The 18,864-nt window shown below is 40.8% G+C and overlaps 1 protein-coding gene across 2 annotated transcripts in view; it reads right to left on the reverse strand.

Moving 5' to 3' along the window:
• Positions 1-18,864, reverse strand: part of TMEM242 (transmembrane protein 242) — a 40,895-nt gene that overhangs the window by 18,529 nt on the left and 3,502 nt on the right. Inside the window, exons 3-4 of one of the 2 annotated variants that reach the window (XR_002787978.2) lie at positions 13,198-13,335; positions 6,386-6,512 (exon numbers count right to left, since the gene is read on the reverse strand). Coding sequence is in view for 1 of the 2 variants with exons in the window: in XM_003419198.4 (XP_003419246.2) it covers positions 13,198-13,335 (138 nt within the window). In the remaining variant the exon portion in view is untranslated. The remainder of the gene's footprint in view (positions 1-6,385; positions 6,513-13,197; positions 13,336-18,864) is intronic. The other variant, XM_003419198.4, reaches the window with a different exon arrangement.

Consider the following 18,864-nt stretch of genomic DNA (forward strand, 5'->3'; position numbering starts at 1 on the left):
GTCAGAGATATAATACCCATACACCCACAAGGAAGACCAGTTAATACGACTATTATTCAAATTTACACACCAACCACTAGGGCCAAAGATAAAGAAATTGGAAGGTTTCTACCAACTTATGCAGTGTGAAATTGATCAAACATGTAATCAGGATGCACTGATAATTACTAGTGATTGGAATGCAAAAGTTAGAAACAAAGAAGAAGGACCAGTAGTTGGAAAATACGGCCTCGGTGACAGAAACGATGCTGGAGATGACATGACAGATTTTTGCAAGGCCAACGACTTCTACATTGCAAATATCTTTCTTCACCAACATGAACAGTGACTATACACGTGGACCTCACCAGATGGAATACACAGGAATCAAATCGACTACATCTGTGGGAAGAGATGACAGAAAAGCTCAGTGTCTTCAGTCAGAACAAGGCCAGGGACTGACTGTGGAACGGGCCATCAATTGTGCACATGCAAGTTCAAGTTAAACCTGAACAAAATTAAACCAAGTCTACAAGAGCTAAAGTATGGCTGTAAATATATCCCACCTGAATTTAGAGACCATCTCAAAAATAGATTTGACGAGCTGAACACTAATGACCGAAGATCAGACAAGTTATAGAACGACATCAAGGATATCATATGTGATGAAAGCATGAGGTCATTAAAAAGACAGGAAAGAAAGAAAAGACCAAAATGGACATCAGAAGGGACTCTGAAAATAGCTCTTAAACATAGAGTAGCTAAAGCGAATGGAAGAAATGATGAAGTAAAAGAGTTGAAGGGAAGATTTCAAAGAATGGCTCGAGAAGACAAAGTAAAGAAATGTGCAAAGACCTGGAATCAGAGCCAAAAGTGAAGAATATGCTTGGCATTAGCTCAAACTCAAAGAAATACGCAAGCCTCGAGTTGTAATACTGAAGAATTCTATGGGCAAATCTCTTCCAATCAACTGACTGGAAGAGATCCATATTTATGCCTATTCCAGAGACAGGTGACCAAACAGAACCCAGAAATTATCGAACTACATCATTAATATCACACACAAGACAAATTTTGCTGAAGATCACTCAAAAGCAGATGTCCAGTACATCAACAGGGAACTGCCAGAAATTAAAGCAAGATTCAGAAGAGGACGTGGAATAACGGATATCACTGTAATGTGAGATGGATCCTGGCTGAAAGCTGAGAATACCAGAAAGATGCTTATCTGTGTCTCATTGATTATGCAACAAAGGCATTTGACTGTGTGGATCATAACAAATTATGGATAACACTGCAAAGAATGGGAATTTCAGAACACTTGATTGTGCTCATGTAGAATCTCAACATAGATCAAGAGGCAGTCAAGGGGATATCGCATGGTTTAAAGCTAGGAAAGGTGTGCGTCAGAGCTGTATCCTTACCATACTTACTCAATCTGTGTGTTGAGCAAATAAGCTGAGAAGCTGGACTATATGAAGAAGGATTGGATGAAGACTCATTAACAGCCTGCATTATGCAGATGACACAATCTTGCTTGATGAAAGTGAAGACAACTTGAAGCTCTTACTAATGAAGATCAAAGACTACAGCCTTCAGTATGGATTACACCTCAACATAAAGAAAACAAAATCCTCACAACTGGACCAATGAGCAACATCATGATAAATGGAGAAAAGACTGAAATTGTCAAGGATTTCATTTTACTTGGATCTACAATCAACACCTATGGAAGTAGTAGTCAAGAAATTAAAAGACACACTGCACTGGGCAAATTTGCTGCAAAAGACCTTTTTAAAGTGTTGAAGAGCAAAGATGTCACCTTGAAGACTAAGGTATGCCTGACCGAAGCCATGGTACTTTCAATCACCTCATATGCATGTGAAAGCTGGGCAATGAATAAGGAAGACCAAAGAAGAACTGATGCCTTTGAATTGTGGTGTCGGCTAAGAATATTGAACATGCCATGGACTGCCAAAAGAACAAACAAGTCTGTCTTGGAAGAGGTATAGCCAGAGTGCTTCTTGGAGGCAAGGGTGGCGAGACTGTGTCTCACATACTTTAGATGTGTTGTCAGGAGGGATCAGTCGCTGGAGAAGGACATCATGTTTGGTAAAGTGCAGGGTCAGCGAAAAAGAGGAAAATCCTCAAAGAGATGGACTGACACAGTGGCTGCAACAGTGGGGTCGAGCATAACAAGGATTGTGAGGATGACGCAAGACCGGACAGTGTTTTGTTCTGTTTTATGTAGGGTCGCTATGAGTTGGATTAACTCGACGGCACCTAACAATAACGACAGCATACCGAAAAGGTCGATATTCAACCATTTCAGGAGGTAGCATATATTCCAGGATCCATGGCACTGCAAAAGTTCAAGCTGCACTGAAGGCACTGGTGAAAAATGAGGCTCCAAGAACTGAAGGAATACCAACTGAGATGTTCTGACAAATGGATACAATGTTGGAAGTACTCCCATGTCCAGGCCAAGAAATCTGGGAGACGGCTCTCTGGATAACCAACTGGAAGAGATCCGTATCTGTGACCATTCCAAAGAAAGGTGATCCAAGGGAGTGAAGAAATTATCAAACAGTATCATTAATACCACACACAAGTAAAATTTTGCTGAAGATAATTCAAAAATGGTTGCAGCAGTACATGGACAGGGAACTGCCAGAAATCCAAGCTGGATTCACAAGAGGATGTGCAACGAGGGACGCCACTGCTGATGTCAGATGGATGTTTGCTGAAAGCACAAAATGCCAGAAAGATGTTTTCACCTGTGTTTGACTATGCAAAGACATCCAACTGTGTGGGTCGTAACGAGCTATGGATAACATTGCGAAGAATGGGAATTACAGAACACTCATTGTGTTCATGAGGAACCTGTATACAAACTAAGAGGCAGTCGTTGAAACAGAACAAGGGGATACTGTGTGGTTTAAAATAACGAAGGTGTGCATCAGGGTTGTATCCTTTCACTATAGTTTTTCAATCTGTATGCTGAGCAAATAATGCAAGAAGCTGGACTATACGAAGAACGGGGCATCAGGACTGGAGGAAGACTCATTAACAGCCTGCGTTATGCAGATGACACAACCTTGCCTGCTCAAAGTGAAGAGAGCTTGAAGCACTTACTGATAAAGATCAAAGATTACAGCCTTCACTCTGGATTACACCTCAACACAAAGAAAACAAAAATCCTCACAACTGGGCCAATAAGCAACATCATGGTAAATGCTGAAAATACTGAAGTTGTCAAGGATTTCATTTTACTTTGATCTATAATCAACGCCCATGGAAGCAGCAGTCAAGAAGTCAAACTATGCTCTGTATCGGGCAACTGTGCTACAAAAGACCTCTTTAAAGTGCTGAAAAGCGAAGACGTCAGTTTGAGAGTCAAAGTGTACCTGACTCAAGGCATGATACTTTCAACTGCCTCATATGGATGTGAAAGCAAGACATAGAAGAGGGAAGACTGAAGACTTGATGCCTCTGAATTATGGTGCTGGCAAAGACTGTGAAATATACTATGGACTGCCAGAAGAACGAACATGTCTGTCTCGGAAGATGTACAGCCAGAGTGCTATTTGGAAGTGAAAATGGCAAGACTTCATCTCTTTGGACCAGTCCCTGGAGACGGGCATCATGCTTGGTAAAGTAGAGGGTCAGTGAAAAAGAGGAAGACCCTGAACAATATTGACTGACACAGTGGCTACAACAATGGGCTCAAACATAGCCATGATTGTGAGGATGGAGCAGGACTGGGCAGTGTTTCTGTCTGTTGTACACAGGGTTGCTATGAGTTGGAACCAACTGGATGGCACCTAACAACAACAATAAGAGAGATACACCAGTATTTTGATAAAATTTGAGATTAGCAAAAAAAAAAGTCAAAAGGAAGATATTTGAGAATAATTAGCAAATACCCTTAGGTTGGCTATAATGTAATTAGAAAATAAGCCTAAATATTAACATAAAAATTCTACTTAATTTAGAGCAGCGAAGAAAAGAGGTGGAGAGAACAGACTACATTAGGGTGCATCCCGTTCTGTCCCAGAGAGGCATGATGCTGCTTCTCTTAAAGGGGCTCTCTCAGAATAGGAAAGACAAATGCCCATTTTTAGGGAAACATTAAAATATCTGTGTTTTATTTACATGTTTTACCTTTTGTTTTTTAAAGAAAAGGAGGCCTGGAGGGGTCTCCAGGACTCCAAGCACAAATTATTTCCATGATGGCCTTTTCAGCAGCAGGGACTTCAGAGATATGCAGTCAGGGGAGAAAGATGATTTCCATCTGTCAGGCTGGCAAAAATTCCCATGGCAGAAGCCAGTGACCGCCAGGGTGCTAGGAAGCCCGTCTGCACTGCTGATATTCCCTAACAGTGTGAACTTCTCTGGAAGGCTGTTCACCAACAGGTATCAAACACTTCTAAAATGCACTTTGACTCAACAATAACATCTTTTGTCTTTAGGACAAATTTCTTGACCGCGAAATGTGAAAAAAAAAATGTCCGCCTACTGAGGTTCGCTGTGATGTTTAATAGAGAAATATGACCATCTAAAAGTGCACTGGCAGAGGCTGACTTGGTAAATGATAATATACAATACTATATAGTCATTAAAAATGATGAAGATTTACATACTCTGCCTCACGAAGGGCCCAGAGCAGCGCCTTTAGTGAAACTGTGACTCTGTGAGAGCCGGAACTCACAGGACTGCCCCATTTTCCTTCTCTGACAGGGTACAGTCTTACCTCTTTCCTATTGCTTGTTTTATTGAAAACTATTTGCGTTTTCCTTCTCTGACAGGTTTCCATCTTACACAGGTTCTGGCTTTCGAAGGTTTTACTGTACAATTATGGAAATATGCCTAAAGAAGAAGATTTGAAGGATGTTCCTGCTATAAAATTGTAACTCAATGGGATTTCGAGTGATTTGTGTTTTCTTTGTTTTTCTACATTGTTTTTTTAAATGATGAGAGCTTATTTTTACTAAAACAAACAAAAAACACCCAAAATTATCTTCGTTTTAAAAAAGATAGGCCTAGATATGTTTTCTTTAAACATATATACCAAAATAAGTAAAGACGAATACTTCTTATTCCATGGTAAAAAGGTAAAAAAGAGGTCCATTTATACGTTAATCTTTGAATTTAAATCTCTGGACAATGTAAAGTATTTCACAATAAGAATGTTTTCATTCATGATTTTATTATTAATTTTATCTCTCTGTTACTATTGAGGTTTTAGTGCCTGTGAGGGCAAGAGCTGTAAATTATCTCTAATTGTAATTACACCAAGTATCATGAACATATTGTACACGAGACACAGGATAACGTTAGTGATGGGAGACAGTCACCTCATCTCGGACAAACACAGGACACGGTCTACAGCCAGCTACTAAAATCGCATACTCCCTTAACGCTTCACACATGTCAGTCAGGGATTGTGTATATACTGACTGTCTCTCTTTCTGGGGAGAAAAAAAGATAAGGTAGTCTAACAATAAATATGCACGACTCTTCCCGAAATCCTTTCAAGTATCAATAATAAAAGGTAAACAAGTTAAGAAGTCACTGCTCTTGAACTACATGTAAGTAAGTGTGAGGGATATGGTTTCCTCTTCTTTTGATAGTTAGGGCATTACCAGTTAGTATCACATTCCTGCCATATTTACTGGGTGAAGAGCATTTACCTCGAGTGTTCTCCAAACAGATCTCTGCCCTGATAAGACAATGTAATCACGCTGCGACCATGTGTACCCACCTGGACTGCACACGCAGTCACCACTACGTCACCAGGGTTTCCAAATCACAGTAAATGTTCATAAATTTTTTTCACAATTAAGTTACTGTGATAAAATTAAATGCAACCTCAGTCATAATCAAATGATAAAATTCCACAGTTCCACGTAATTAATGAACGCACACTGAGTGATCCAGCCATGCTCGCGGGCCCACCGGCTGGCCAGGGCAGGCAGTGTACAGCTGAGGAGGACAGGTGCCAAGAAGCCACACTGATCCCCACACAAGGCAGGGAGGTCTCACCTTAAATCCTGGGCACACTAATCTGCTTTGATCAGCTGACAAGATGGCTCCACTAGCTCTCTTTCCTGGAACCTCTGATTAAATGGTATAACACTGTGTAAAATACAAATTTATATTCAACGTACTAGGTATAACGTTAAATGAAATTCCATAATTATTATGAATGAGCAAAGAGTAAATCCTAAATATCTTTAAGAAACTAGGGAGGGTTTAAGGAGTCCTGCGTGGTGCAAACAGTTAAGCGCTCAACTACTAGCCAAAGAGCTGAGGTGTGAACCCACCCAGAGGGACCTCGGAAGACAGGTCTGGAAATCGGCTTTCAAAAGGTCACAGCTTTGAAAACTCTACGGAGAAGTTTTACCTGCACACATGGCGTTGCTATGAGTCAGAAGCTATGCGCTGGAATCAACTTGACAGCAACTGACAACATCAGGGAGGGTTTCTCTTTCAGCATATTGACATGTTCCCCTTCAGGCCAGCAGAGGTAGCTGTGAATTCAAACAGGGAATGCAAGCATCATCCTCACTCTGCTCCAGGTCAGCCACTAGGTGGCACCCTGTATTTTGAGCTGAGAAAGCAACTGAAGGTAACCAAAAAAAAAAAAAAAACCCAGTGCTGTCCAGTTGATTCTGACTCCTAACGACCCTACAGCACAGAGCAGAACTGCCTCATAGAGTTTCCAAGGAGCGCCTGGTGGATTCAAACTGCCAAGCCTTTGGTTCGCAGCCGTAGCACTTAACCACTACGCCACCAGGGTTTCCCAACTCAAGGCAGCGACCAACAATCATTTGACAAAGGAATGGATTTCAGTTTCCCTGCATGTATCCGGAATGGTATCAAGCATTTATTCAGTGTGTCGACCTGGGCCACTTCTGCTCCACACTTTCTGACTAAGACTGTTTTCCTTAGTCAAAGAAAGATGACTAAATGGTGATAAAAATTTGTCACTTGACTGCACAAAACCTCATAATTTATTATCAAAACTCTCCAAATATAAAGCTAAATACACCACATTGCTCTCTGCAAGCCTCAGAGCAGGGTCGTATAATAAAAATTTCCTTAGAAAGTCAGATCTTAGCAGTCTACTGGGGAACGCCTGTCTCAGCACAGCACTTCAGGGTAGGCCCACAGTATCTTTTGAATGAACAAATGAATTAGCAAAAGCCACTGCCTTAAATGGCATCAGCAGGTTCACTGTTCTGTGAGACTTCTCAGGCATGAAGAAGAACTGACAGGCCTCACGACCTATTTGTAGGAAGAGAGCAATCTGCATTCTCTCCTTTTAGTTAAAGACGAAGACAAGAAGATGCAATACCAAAGGGTTCCAAGTATCCTTATGCTCAACAGTGCCAGTCAGAAAAATCTTCCTTCCCAAAATATTTTATTGAGACAATAATCCTCTTACTAGTCCCATAATAAAATAAAGAAGCTCATGTTCCAGAAACTAAAATATCACAGTCTGGCCTATAAAGCGTAAGTTCTCAAGTGTATAATCTGATTTAAATAACCTAATTTTACTGATCTGTGAAAACATGGATTGATTCATTCTTATAACTCTTCTACATCAAAGACTATTCTTATTTTCAAATACCTTAAAATTTTACTACTCAGTTTATGACCTACAATACTAAATAAACACTGAAAACATCACCCATCCATTCCACGTAGCTGACACACAGTGCTAACAGTCATTTTTATAGAAACCAAAAGCTTAATAACTTTATTACTGAATATTTGCATGCTTCCCCCCCATAGATACCATATACAGTCAAGGAAGTTTTGTGTACTAGGCAGTTGTGCTTTATTTATCAGTACAAATTAAATCAGTATAAACTAGTAAAGATAAAATAAAATCTAGCACAATTTTTTAAAAAATAGTATTTTTATCATTAAAGTAGTAATATGTAAGAAACACATGGAAAAGTATAAGAAATAAATCACCAGTAAGTTCCTAATTCATTCATACATTTCTACCATATGTATTTCTTCCCAGTTTTTTTTTCACTTGTGTTTTCAAATAACTGCTACCATATTATCCAGAAACGAATCCTATTTTTTACTCACCATTATATCCCAGGAGCCCTGGTGGCACAGCGGTTAAGAGCTTGCTGCTAACCAAAAGGTCGGCAGTCCAAATCTACCAGCCGCTCCTTAGAAACCCTACGGAGCAGTTCTACTCTATCCTACAGAGTCCCTGTGAGTCGGAATTGACCTATGGCAACACGTTTGGTTTTAGCATATCCAAAGCATTTTTTCTGCTAAACATGAGATGAGGTCTCTTTTAATAAGAAAAGAACGGCCAGGCATATGCCCAAGTGATGTTGATAATGATGTTGGGAGATGAGCTCTACGCTCAGGACATCCAGAAAATTGTCAAGATCCTAGAGTTTTCAAGAACTATGGGATTGGGCCCAATCCAAACCAAGTTCACTTCCACTTCCCCTTCACCCTGGCCCCTTGCCTCTAACTCCTTTAGTTCATGTCTAGCTAAGGGAGATAAAGTTGGATAAAACCTAGGTTTTGAAGACTATCAAACCTGGTTATAGTCTTGACTCTGCCATTACACACTCTGTGATCTTGGGCAAATAATTTAACCTTTCTGAGCCCCAACTCCCTCATTTATCAACTGTAGTATATTAATATCTGCTTTGTAGCTATTGTGAAGATTAAATAGCCTGCTATGTCTAACATGTCTGGTACAGTGCTTGAAAAGCAAAAAGAGATTTTGTTTTGGTCAAAAACAAAACTGGGGAAACCACAAAAACTTTAGTCACAGGTTTTCTAACCTTTCTGACTAGTCCCTACTTTATCATTACAAACAAGTAGCCAGTAAAATCACTTTAAAATTAAAGGTTATTCACACCAAAAGAAAAACACCATCTATTTGACTGGAAGTACATTTTGTATGAGAAGTACAAGAATGTCTATGTCTAATTATGATGAGCTAAGTGTGAAAAGCTCACTAAGGTCACGGATGTCGCTCCAGGAAGTCCCCCTGCTCACTCTTGCACCCCCAAACCCCCCCTCCTGGACCCCTCCCAGCAGCACACTTAGAATACAAAACCTTCTCTTCACCCCATTCTAGCAAGGACCACGTTTCTTTCTGTCACTTTACAGTAAAAGTCAAGCCTTGTCTACACATATGGCCTCCCGTCTCTCTCCTTCCATTCACTTCAATCCACTCCACTCAGACCTTGCTCTGCCATTTCAACAATGGCCGTCACACTGCTAAACACAACGAACAGTCAGCCCTCATCTCATGTGACTGTCCCTGGCAGAGGACACCACCCATCTGTGTTCCCCCTCTATCTTTTGAGAGGGAGACCCCTTTACTCTTTTGTCCTCATGCCCTAACCTCTGTACCTCAGGAGTCCCCCAGAGCTCCTGCCTCAGGCCTCTCCTCTTTTCTCTCTATACTCACTGCCTTGGTGAGCACATCTGGTCTCATGGCCTTGAATTCTGCGTATTGATGAGCCTCATGTTTATAGCTTCACCTAGTACCTCTCCTTGGAATTTCAAACTTCTCAATCTAACTGCTTAACTTGAATGTCCACTCTAACAGACATCTCAAATTCACAAGTCCACACTGAGCCTCAACAATTGCTCATCTTGCATTGGTCCCAACCATTTTCCAGTCGTCGGGCCAAAAGCCTTGGCGATATTCTTGATTCTACCTTTTCTCTCACATCCCGCATTCAATCTATATCAAATCCTTGTTGACTCTACCTTCAAAATGCATCCAGAACCACTCTACCGACTCCACTGCTACCATGCATTCCAACCACCATCATTTCTAACCCGTCATACATACATGCACGCATATATACATTCATACATATGCACACATATACTTCTTCAATTTTCCCAATAATGTATAAATACATTCATAATTTAAATAATCTTAAAATGCTTTAAATATTTTACGAAGATATTTATATACATGCCCATCAAACAGCATACGATGTTGATACAAATTAAATAATTTTATTAAATAAGTTGTTGTTGTTAGGTGCTGTGAGTCAGTTCTGACTCATAGCGATCCTATAGGACAGAGTAGAGCTGCCCCAAAGGGCTTCTAAGGAGCACATGGTGGATTTGAACTGCTGACCTTTCGGTTAGCATCCAAGCTCTTAACCACTACACCACCAGGGGAGCCAACGTCAATTTATATAGAGTTAAGAGTCACTGTGAGTTTCAGAATTGACTTGACATCAAACAACATTACCTATGAATTAAAAAAAGAAACCCACTGGTGTTGAGTTGATTCCAGTTCATGGCACCCCCATGTGTTACAGGGTAGAACTGCTCCATGGGGTTTTCTTGGCTGGAATCTTAATGGAAGCAGATCTCCAGGCCTTTCTTCCACAGAGCTGCTGGGTAAGTTCAAACCACAAATCTTTAGGTTAACAGTCAAGTGCAAGTTGTTGTGCCACCCACAGACTTACCTATGAATTGTCATTAGGTGTCGAGTCGATTCCGGCTCATAGCGACCCCATGTACAACAGAAGGAAACACTACTCAGTCCTGTGCCATCCTCACAATCCTTGCCATATCTGAGCCCATTTTTGCAGTCACTGTGTCAATCCATCTCGTCGAGGATCTTCATCGTTTTCTCTGAACTTCTACCACACCTTACCTCTAACATATGCATTAGTCCTTACATGTTTTAAGTTTCAGTACCTTAGATCAGAAGATAGAATTTTATAAGACCAATGACTTCATTGCAAATACCTTTTTCGCCAACACGAATGGCGACTATACAGGTGGACCTACCTCGCCAGATGGAACACACAGGAATCAAATCGACTACATCTGTGGAAAGAGATGATGGAAAAGCTCAATATCATCGGTCAGAAGAAGGCCAGCGGCCAACTGTGGAAAAGACTGTCAATTGTTCATACTCAAGTTCAAGTTGAAACTGAAGAAAATCAGAGCAAGTCCACAAAAGCCAAAATACGACCTTGAGTATATCCCACCTGAATTTAGAGACCATCTCAAGAAGAGATTTGAGGCGCTGAACACTAATGACTGAAGACCAGATGAGCTGTGGAATGATATCAAGGACATCATACATGAAGAAAGCAGGAGATCATCGAAAAGACAGGAAAGAAAGAAAAGACCGAGATGGATGTCAGAGGAGACTCTGAAACTTGCTCTCCAATGTTAAGCAGCTAAGGCAAAAGGAAGAAATGTTGACGTAAAAGAACTGAACTCAAGATTCCAAAAGGCAGCCCGAGAAGACAAAATAAAGTATTATAATAACATGTGCAAAGAGCTGCAGACAGAAAACCAAAAGGGAAGAACACACTCGGCGTTTCTCAGGCTGAAAGAGGTGAAGAAAAAATTCAAGCCTCGAGTTGCAATAGTGAAGGATTCTATCGGGAAAATATTAAACGATGCAGGAGACATCAAAAGAAGATTGAAGGAATGCACAGAGTCATTATATGAACGATTTCAAGAGATAGCATATGATCAGGAACCGGTAATGATGAAAGAAGAAGCCTAAGCTGCACTGAAGGCACTGGTGAAAAGCAAGGCTCCAGGAATTGACAGAATATTACTCGAGATGTTTCAACAAATGGATGCAGCGCTGGAAGTGCTCACTCGTCTATGCCAAGAAATTTGGAAGACAGCTACCTGGCCAACCCACTGGAAGAGATCCATATTTATTTATGGCTATTCCCAAGAAAGGTGATCCAACCGAATGTGGAAATTATAGAACAATATCATTAATATCACACGCGAGCAAAATTTTGCTGAAGATCATTCAAAAGCGGCTGCAGCAGTATATTGACAAGGAACTGCCAGAAATCCAGCCCGGATTCAGAAACGGATGTGGAACCAGGGATATCATTGCTGATGTCAGATGGATCCTGGCTGAAGACAGAGAATACCAGAAGGATGTTTACCCGTGTTTTATTGACTACACAAAGGCATTCGACTGTGTGGATCATAACAAATTATGGGTAACACTGAGAAGAATGGGAATTCCAGAACACTTAATTGTGCTCATGAGGAACCTGTAAACAGATCAAGAGGCAGTTGTTCGGACAGAACAAGTGGATACCGCATGTTTTAAAGTCAGGAAAGGTGTGCATCAGGGTTGTATCCTTTCACCATACTTATTCAATCTGTATGCTGAGCAAATAATCCAAGAAGCTGGACAATATGAAGAAGAACAGGGCATCAGGATTAGAGAAAGACTCATTAACAACCCATGTTATGCAGATGACACAATCTTGCTTTCTGAAAGTGAAGGAGACTTGAAGCACTTACTGATGGAGATCAAAGACCACAGCCTTCGGTATGGAATACACTTCAACATAAAGAAAACAAAAATCCTCACAACTGGACCAAAAAACTGTATCATGATAAGCAGAGAAAAGATTGAAGGTGTCAAGGATTTCATTTCACTTGGATCCAGAACCAACACCCATGGAAGCAGCAGTCAAGAAATCAAAAGACACATTGCATTGGGCAAATATGCTGCAAAGGACCTCTCTAAAGTGTTGAAGAGCAAAGATGACGCCTTGAAGACTGAGGTATGCCTGACCCAAGCCATGGTGTTTTCAATCGCTTTATATGCATGTGAAAGCTGGAAGATGAATACGGAAGACCAAAGGAGAATTGGTGCCTTTGAATTGTGGTGCTGGCAAAGAATACTGAATATTCCATGGACTCCCAAAAGAACTAACAAATTTGTCTTGGAAGAAGTATAACCAGAATGCTCCTTAGAAGCAAGGATGGTGAGACTACATCTCACATACTTTGGACATGTTATCAGGAGAGATCAGTCCCTGGAGAAGGACATCACGCTTCGTAAAGTAGAGGGTCAGCAAAAAAGAGGAAAACCCTCAACGAGACGGACTGACAAGATGCCTGCAAAAATGGGCTCAAGCACAGCAACAATTGTGAGGATGGTGCAGGACTTGGCAGTGTATCATTCTGATGTACACAGGGCCGCCATGAGTTGGAACTAAGGCAACAGCAGCTAACGAGAACAACAAAGTTATGAGATCTTGCCTAGTTATTACTAAAAAAAATTCAAATTCACTGTCAACATTTTCTAAGACAGTGACCAAACTGTATCCAAATCTGAAAATAAGGAAGATGTAGACGGCAGTAAGTAGAAGGCACACTCCAGATACACATCACGGGATTGTCATTACTCACACTGTGAACTCCTAAAGCTTTCCAGACTGCGAAGCTGATCACACCAACTCCACACCAAGCATAAAGAGAGCCCCAGCCCAGTGCTCGCAAGGCTAGGGCAGACCCGCTCTCCGGTAAGGCGGCCGTGGCCATGCTTCCCTGAGACAAAGACAGAAAGCTTAGGGTTAGAATAATCCATCCAGAAAAAAATAAGTATTTTGAGAGTGTTTGAAATTAATTACTCTTTGTCTGCTCTTGTTGTTGGTAGGGGCCGTCGAGTTGGTTCCGAGTCATAGAGACACTATGTACAACAGAACCAAACACTGCCGGTTCCTGCACCATCCTTACAATTGTTATGCTTGAACCCACTGTTGCAGCCACTGTGTCAATCCACCTCGTTAAGGGTCTTCCTCTTTTTTGCTGACCCTCTGCTAAGCAGGATATCCTTCTCCAAGGACTGGTCTCTCCTGATAATATGTCCAAAGTATGTGAGATGAAGACTTTGTGAAAGCAGCATGTTAGCAGGATTCTGAAGTTCTCCTATTGTTCAGAATACTAGCTTTGCACGGCTTTAATCAAGTCAGAATGAAGCCCTGGTGGTACAATGGCTAAGCACTCAGCTACTAACCAAAAGGTTGCTGGCTCCAACCCATGCAGGGGCTCCACAGAAGACCTGACAATCTGCTCCATAAACACCACAACCTAGGAAATCCTATGGGGCAGTTCTACTCTATCACATGGGGTCGCTATGAGTCAGAACCGATTCGATGGCACCCAACAACAGTCAAGTCCCAGCTTCTCTGACTGACGTACCATTGAGCATGCAAGCCACTGTGCCTGGAGCTGTGCCAGGTACTGGGGAGACAAGGGTACGGAGAGTGACTGCTTTCTCAAAAAATATTCCAGATCAATAAATAAAAAAAAAAAAGATCAATAAAGTTCACCTTTTAAAAAGGTAAATCAAACTGGAGGAATACATACGGCTAATAGTCTATAGGGTCGCTATGAATTGAAATTGACTCGATGGCACCGGTTTTTTTTTTTTTTTTTAAATAGGCACGGGGCCGGGGAACACTCGCATCCACAGAGAATTCACAAATAAACTTTAAATGGGCAAATAACGTGGACAACTCTAAAGGTGGAAAACATTTGGCTCATAGCTTGAAAAAAATGTTTTCTCATTCACAAGAGAAATGCAAATTATAGTTTTATATGAATGTCAAAAGTTTTTTGTTTTTAAATGAGGTCATCTAATGACGGCTGATGTGAAATGAGCCTTATGGAGCCTAGCAGCAGTGGAACCTATCACAACCTTTCAAAAAGCGCTCTGTAGTACGCATCAGCATATAAAACGTTCATGTGTCTCCACTCACTTTCTACTTTGAGGAACTTTTCCTGAGGAAGCAAACAAATGCAGACGGATGTTAATGCACAAAGGAGTTTCTAACAGAAAAAATACTGAAACTAGTGTATCTTAGTAACGAATGGCTAAGGAAATTATGATACATCACTTCAGTATAACCATTAAAAATATTTTAAGTCTTAACGGTATAAGAGGATAAGTGGTGAAAATGTGAATTGCGTTAAATATGAGTTTTAAAAATGGCCACCAACAATAACAAGGGGAGAGAATATGTCAAAACGCTAACAGTGGGCTGAGTAATTCAAGTGTGTGCTTTTTTACTCAACTTTATGCCTTTTCATACTTACCACATTCTTCACAATTTGTTTTAGAATCAGAAAATGTTATGACTACAGCTTTTGTAAAGTAAAATTCTTCATTTTCTCTGAGCATTTTAGCAGAAAGGCTGACGGGGAAAATGGTAAATTCCTAATATTCCTTAAATTCTACAGTCCTTTTTTTAAAGGATAAATTACATCTCAAGTTTAGGTCAAACCGTGGAGATTAAACGAATGTCTCATAATTGGTTTTCTGGTAAGTTCAAAATTTCAAGTTGGCTCTTAAATGTTGTTCACTTCTTCCTTAGCTTCCAGTAAGGTATGTATTTGAACTATCCCAAGAAATGATTGTTTTTAATCTAATTTACACTATGCACTTGTTTCTATTTAAAAAGATACTTCCATGGTTTACGGTGATAAAAAAATTGCACCGATTAAGATGTGGTTGCATAGACGATTAATGTAATTGCTACCAATAAGCCTGTCATCTGAAAAAGCTGAACTGACAAAAATTGAGTAACAGATGTATTTATAACGACAAACAAAAAAAAGAGTAGCTGCTGAGGCTGCTTATGTACTACCAAACACCTCGCGGCCTTTGGTTCCTTGGAGGTTTGCGGTCGTGGTTTCATGGGACATTCCAGTTAATTGGCCTAATAACATGTTCAGCACTTCTGTTCTGCCTCCTAGTTTGTAGTGCAGTGCCTGGGGTCTGAAAAACTTGAAAGCAGCCATTCAAGGCTCAACAACTGGTCTCTACTCACCTGGAGCAACAGAGGAAGGAGAGTCAGTAAGAGCAGGAGGAAATGGAATGCACGTCTGCCTCCATGGACAACTGCCCCCTTGTTTATGAGACCAGAAGAACTGGATGGTGCCCAGCTACCATTACTGAACATTTAATCAAAGATTCTAAAGAATTCTGATTAAAAGGGGGAAAATGCAAAAGAGAATTTAAAATTCTCATGGAATCCAGATTTTCTGGAGTCATGAAAGGTGGGTGAACCCCTGAAACTATTGCCCCGAGATAATCTTTAAACCTTAAACCAAAAATACTCCCTGAAGTCCTCTTAAAACGAAACAAGTTTAGCTTAACTACTGAAAAATGTCCGCCTTTAGCACTGTGCTCTTGCAAGATCTATCTAAAGGGGATCAAACTGAGAACAGCACTGTGAGATATCAGACAGGAACCTTAGAGGGCAGTGAGTATACATTAATGGAGGAGCAACAACTCAGAAAAGGAGGATGAGAATGGTTTCACAACTTGAAGAATGTAATTAATGCCACTGAGTTTGTATGTAGAAACTGCTGAATTGGTGTATGCTCTGCTGTGTATATGCTCAGCAACAAAATTTAAAAAAGATACTTCCATCCATTTTTATTGTGTTGCATTTACAATAAGACGTGGTAAACGGCTGAATGGCATATTCCCTTCAGTCTTAATGCCAGGCTGTTCAAGTGTTCCTGCTTTTACGAGCTGTGAAACCTTTCCACCTGTGCAATTTTATTCATTAAACAGTAGAAATGGACATATTATATAAGGAGGGACCAGTCCCTGGAGAAGGACATCATGCTTGGTAGAGAGTCGGCGAAATGGGGAAGACTTTCAACGAGATGGACTGACACAGCGGCTGCAGCAATGGGCGAAGGCATAATGATTGTGGGGATGATGCAGGACAAGGCAGTGTACCGCTTGGGTTGTGTACAGGGTCACTGTGAGTCGGAACTGACATGATGGCACCTAACACTACCACTAAAAAAAACCTTAAATACCTTAAAGCTCAGTGTAGCGAGGGTCGCTTTTTTATATTTTCTAGTTTCTCACTCACAGCTGCCATTCATTAAATTTCTACCATGCGCCAGGCATTCTGTACATACATTTAAAGTCCTTGCCGTGACTTGTATCACACATCTTTCTCAAATTTAGATTCAGCTCACTTCTTCCAAGTAAGACCTCCTTGAATCTTCCCCCTCCTTTTAGAAATTGGGTGTTTTTCTTTGCTGTGCCCATAACGTCCTGTGTATATCATTACACTTTCCATTTAGCTCATAATTAAGTTTTATGTGTTTGCAGGGTATTTCAATGAGTTTTGACATATTTACACAAGTGTAACCACCACCACAATCAAAATACACACTTCTACCACTTCCCAAAAGTTCCTTGTGCCCCTTTTCCATCAATCCCTGCCCTCTCTCTCTGCCCCAAGCAACCAGTGTTCTATTTTGTCATATACGTTAGACGTTCCCCCGTGTGCACTCTTTGTGTCTGGCCTCTCCACTCAGCACAACGTTTGAGTCTTTCACGTTGCTGCCGGCCACTGAGCATGTGCTGCAGCCAGCTTGTGCAGGCTGCACATCTCTTCCCAATCCAGTGTTCAGTGACATTGTGCTCATAGCTTGGAATTGGCCACGTGGGCAGATTTACACCACAGAAATCGGCAAATGCTATGAATCAGAGCTTCCTTTCTCCTGGAGAGCTTGTTGTTAGACAGCTACCAGCATACCACTAGCCACCTCTTTCTTTCTCTTTTTTAAATTAATAATTTCTTGAGGTGAAATTCGCATAGCATAAAATTAACCATTTTAAAGCGAACAACCCCATGGCATTTACTCCATTCCCAACGCTGTGTAACCACCACCTCTATCTAGTTCCAAAACATTCCCATCACTCTGAAGTACAACCCATTGTCCATACACAGTTCTCCTCACTTCCCGCCCCCAGTTCCTGGAAACCACCGACCTCCGTTCCGTCTCTACGGGTTTATCTATTCTGGATATCTCATATACATGGAATCATACAATATGTGACTTTTTGTGTCTGGCTTCTTCCACTTAACAAAATGCTTTGGAGGTTCACCCACAACGTGGCATGTTATTTACTTCATTTTTATGGTTGAATATTATTCCACTGCATGTATGCACCGTAAAACCTGCAAAAGCTGGAACCAGCCTAAGGCAGAAACCTGTCATAGAAGACAACTCAAGTATTTTCCACTAAAATGAGCAACAGGAAAGTGGTTAGGCTATACTCTGTCCAAGGCAGAAAACTTCCAAGGCCCAGAAAAGCAAGGCAGTCCAGTCGAGTTCCGGCTCTCATAGGTTTCACTGTACACAATTTGTTCATCCATTCATCTGCTAATGGACATCTGGGCTGTGAGCAGTGCTACTCTGAAAAGGTGCGTACATGTACTTATTTGAATAGTGGAATTGTGGAGTCATGTGGTAAATTTCTTTACTTTTTGAGGAACTCCATTTCACTCACTTTTAATTCCTTTTATTTATTCACTTTTGGTCAAAGATGTCTTCTAACGCTTTTAAGCTTACTAAAACTTTCCCCATCCAAAAGTCATGGTCATTTCCATTTTCTTCCAGCTGTATTTGTTTTGTTTTAAAATGTCCCTTCTTCTCACCCCTAACTCTTTAGGTCGTCTAGTATTTATTTAGGTTTTGATGGGAGCTGATGACCTAAAGGGAATTTATTTCCCAAATGGCTTCGCATTTGCCCCAGCCCACCCTGACAAATCCTTCCCTTCCCAATTTGAGAAACTTGTTACATACAGAAAGGTGTGTCTCTGGGCTATTTTTGTACCACCAATTTATTATCTACTTTTATGCTAGAATCACAAAGGCACAGAGTCATAAAAAGTTTTAATATCCACAAGGTGCATCTCTCATTTTTCTCTTTTTAAAAAATGTATTTGCTGTTTTGGCCATTAATCTTCCAGGAAAAAAAAAAAAAAAATTCTGTTAAGATTTCCCCCAACCTCCACTCATTGGCATTTTCATTATAATAACATGAATCATCTAATCTGATAACCAAAAAAAAATTTAAAAAAAACCAAAAACCCTTTGCCATTGAGTTGATTCCGATTCATAGCGACCCTATAGGACAAAGCAGAACTGCCCCATAGAGTTTCCAAGGAGCAGCTAGTGGATTTGAACTGCCCACCTTTTGGTTGGCAATTGAGCTCTTAACCACTACCACTACCAGGGCTCCGCAGCTAACCTGAT

Source organism: Loxodonta africana, chromosome 1 (assembly GCF_030014295.1).
Source record: "Loxodonta africana isolate mLoxAfr1 chromosome 1, mLoxAfr1.hap2, whole genome shotgun sequence".
NCBI lineage: Eukaryota > Metazoa > Chordata > Mammalia > Proboscidea > Elephantidae > Loxodonta > Loxodonta africana.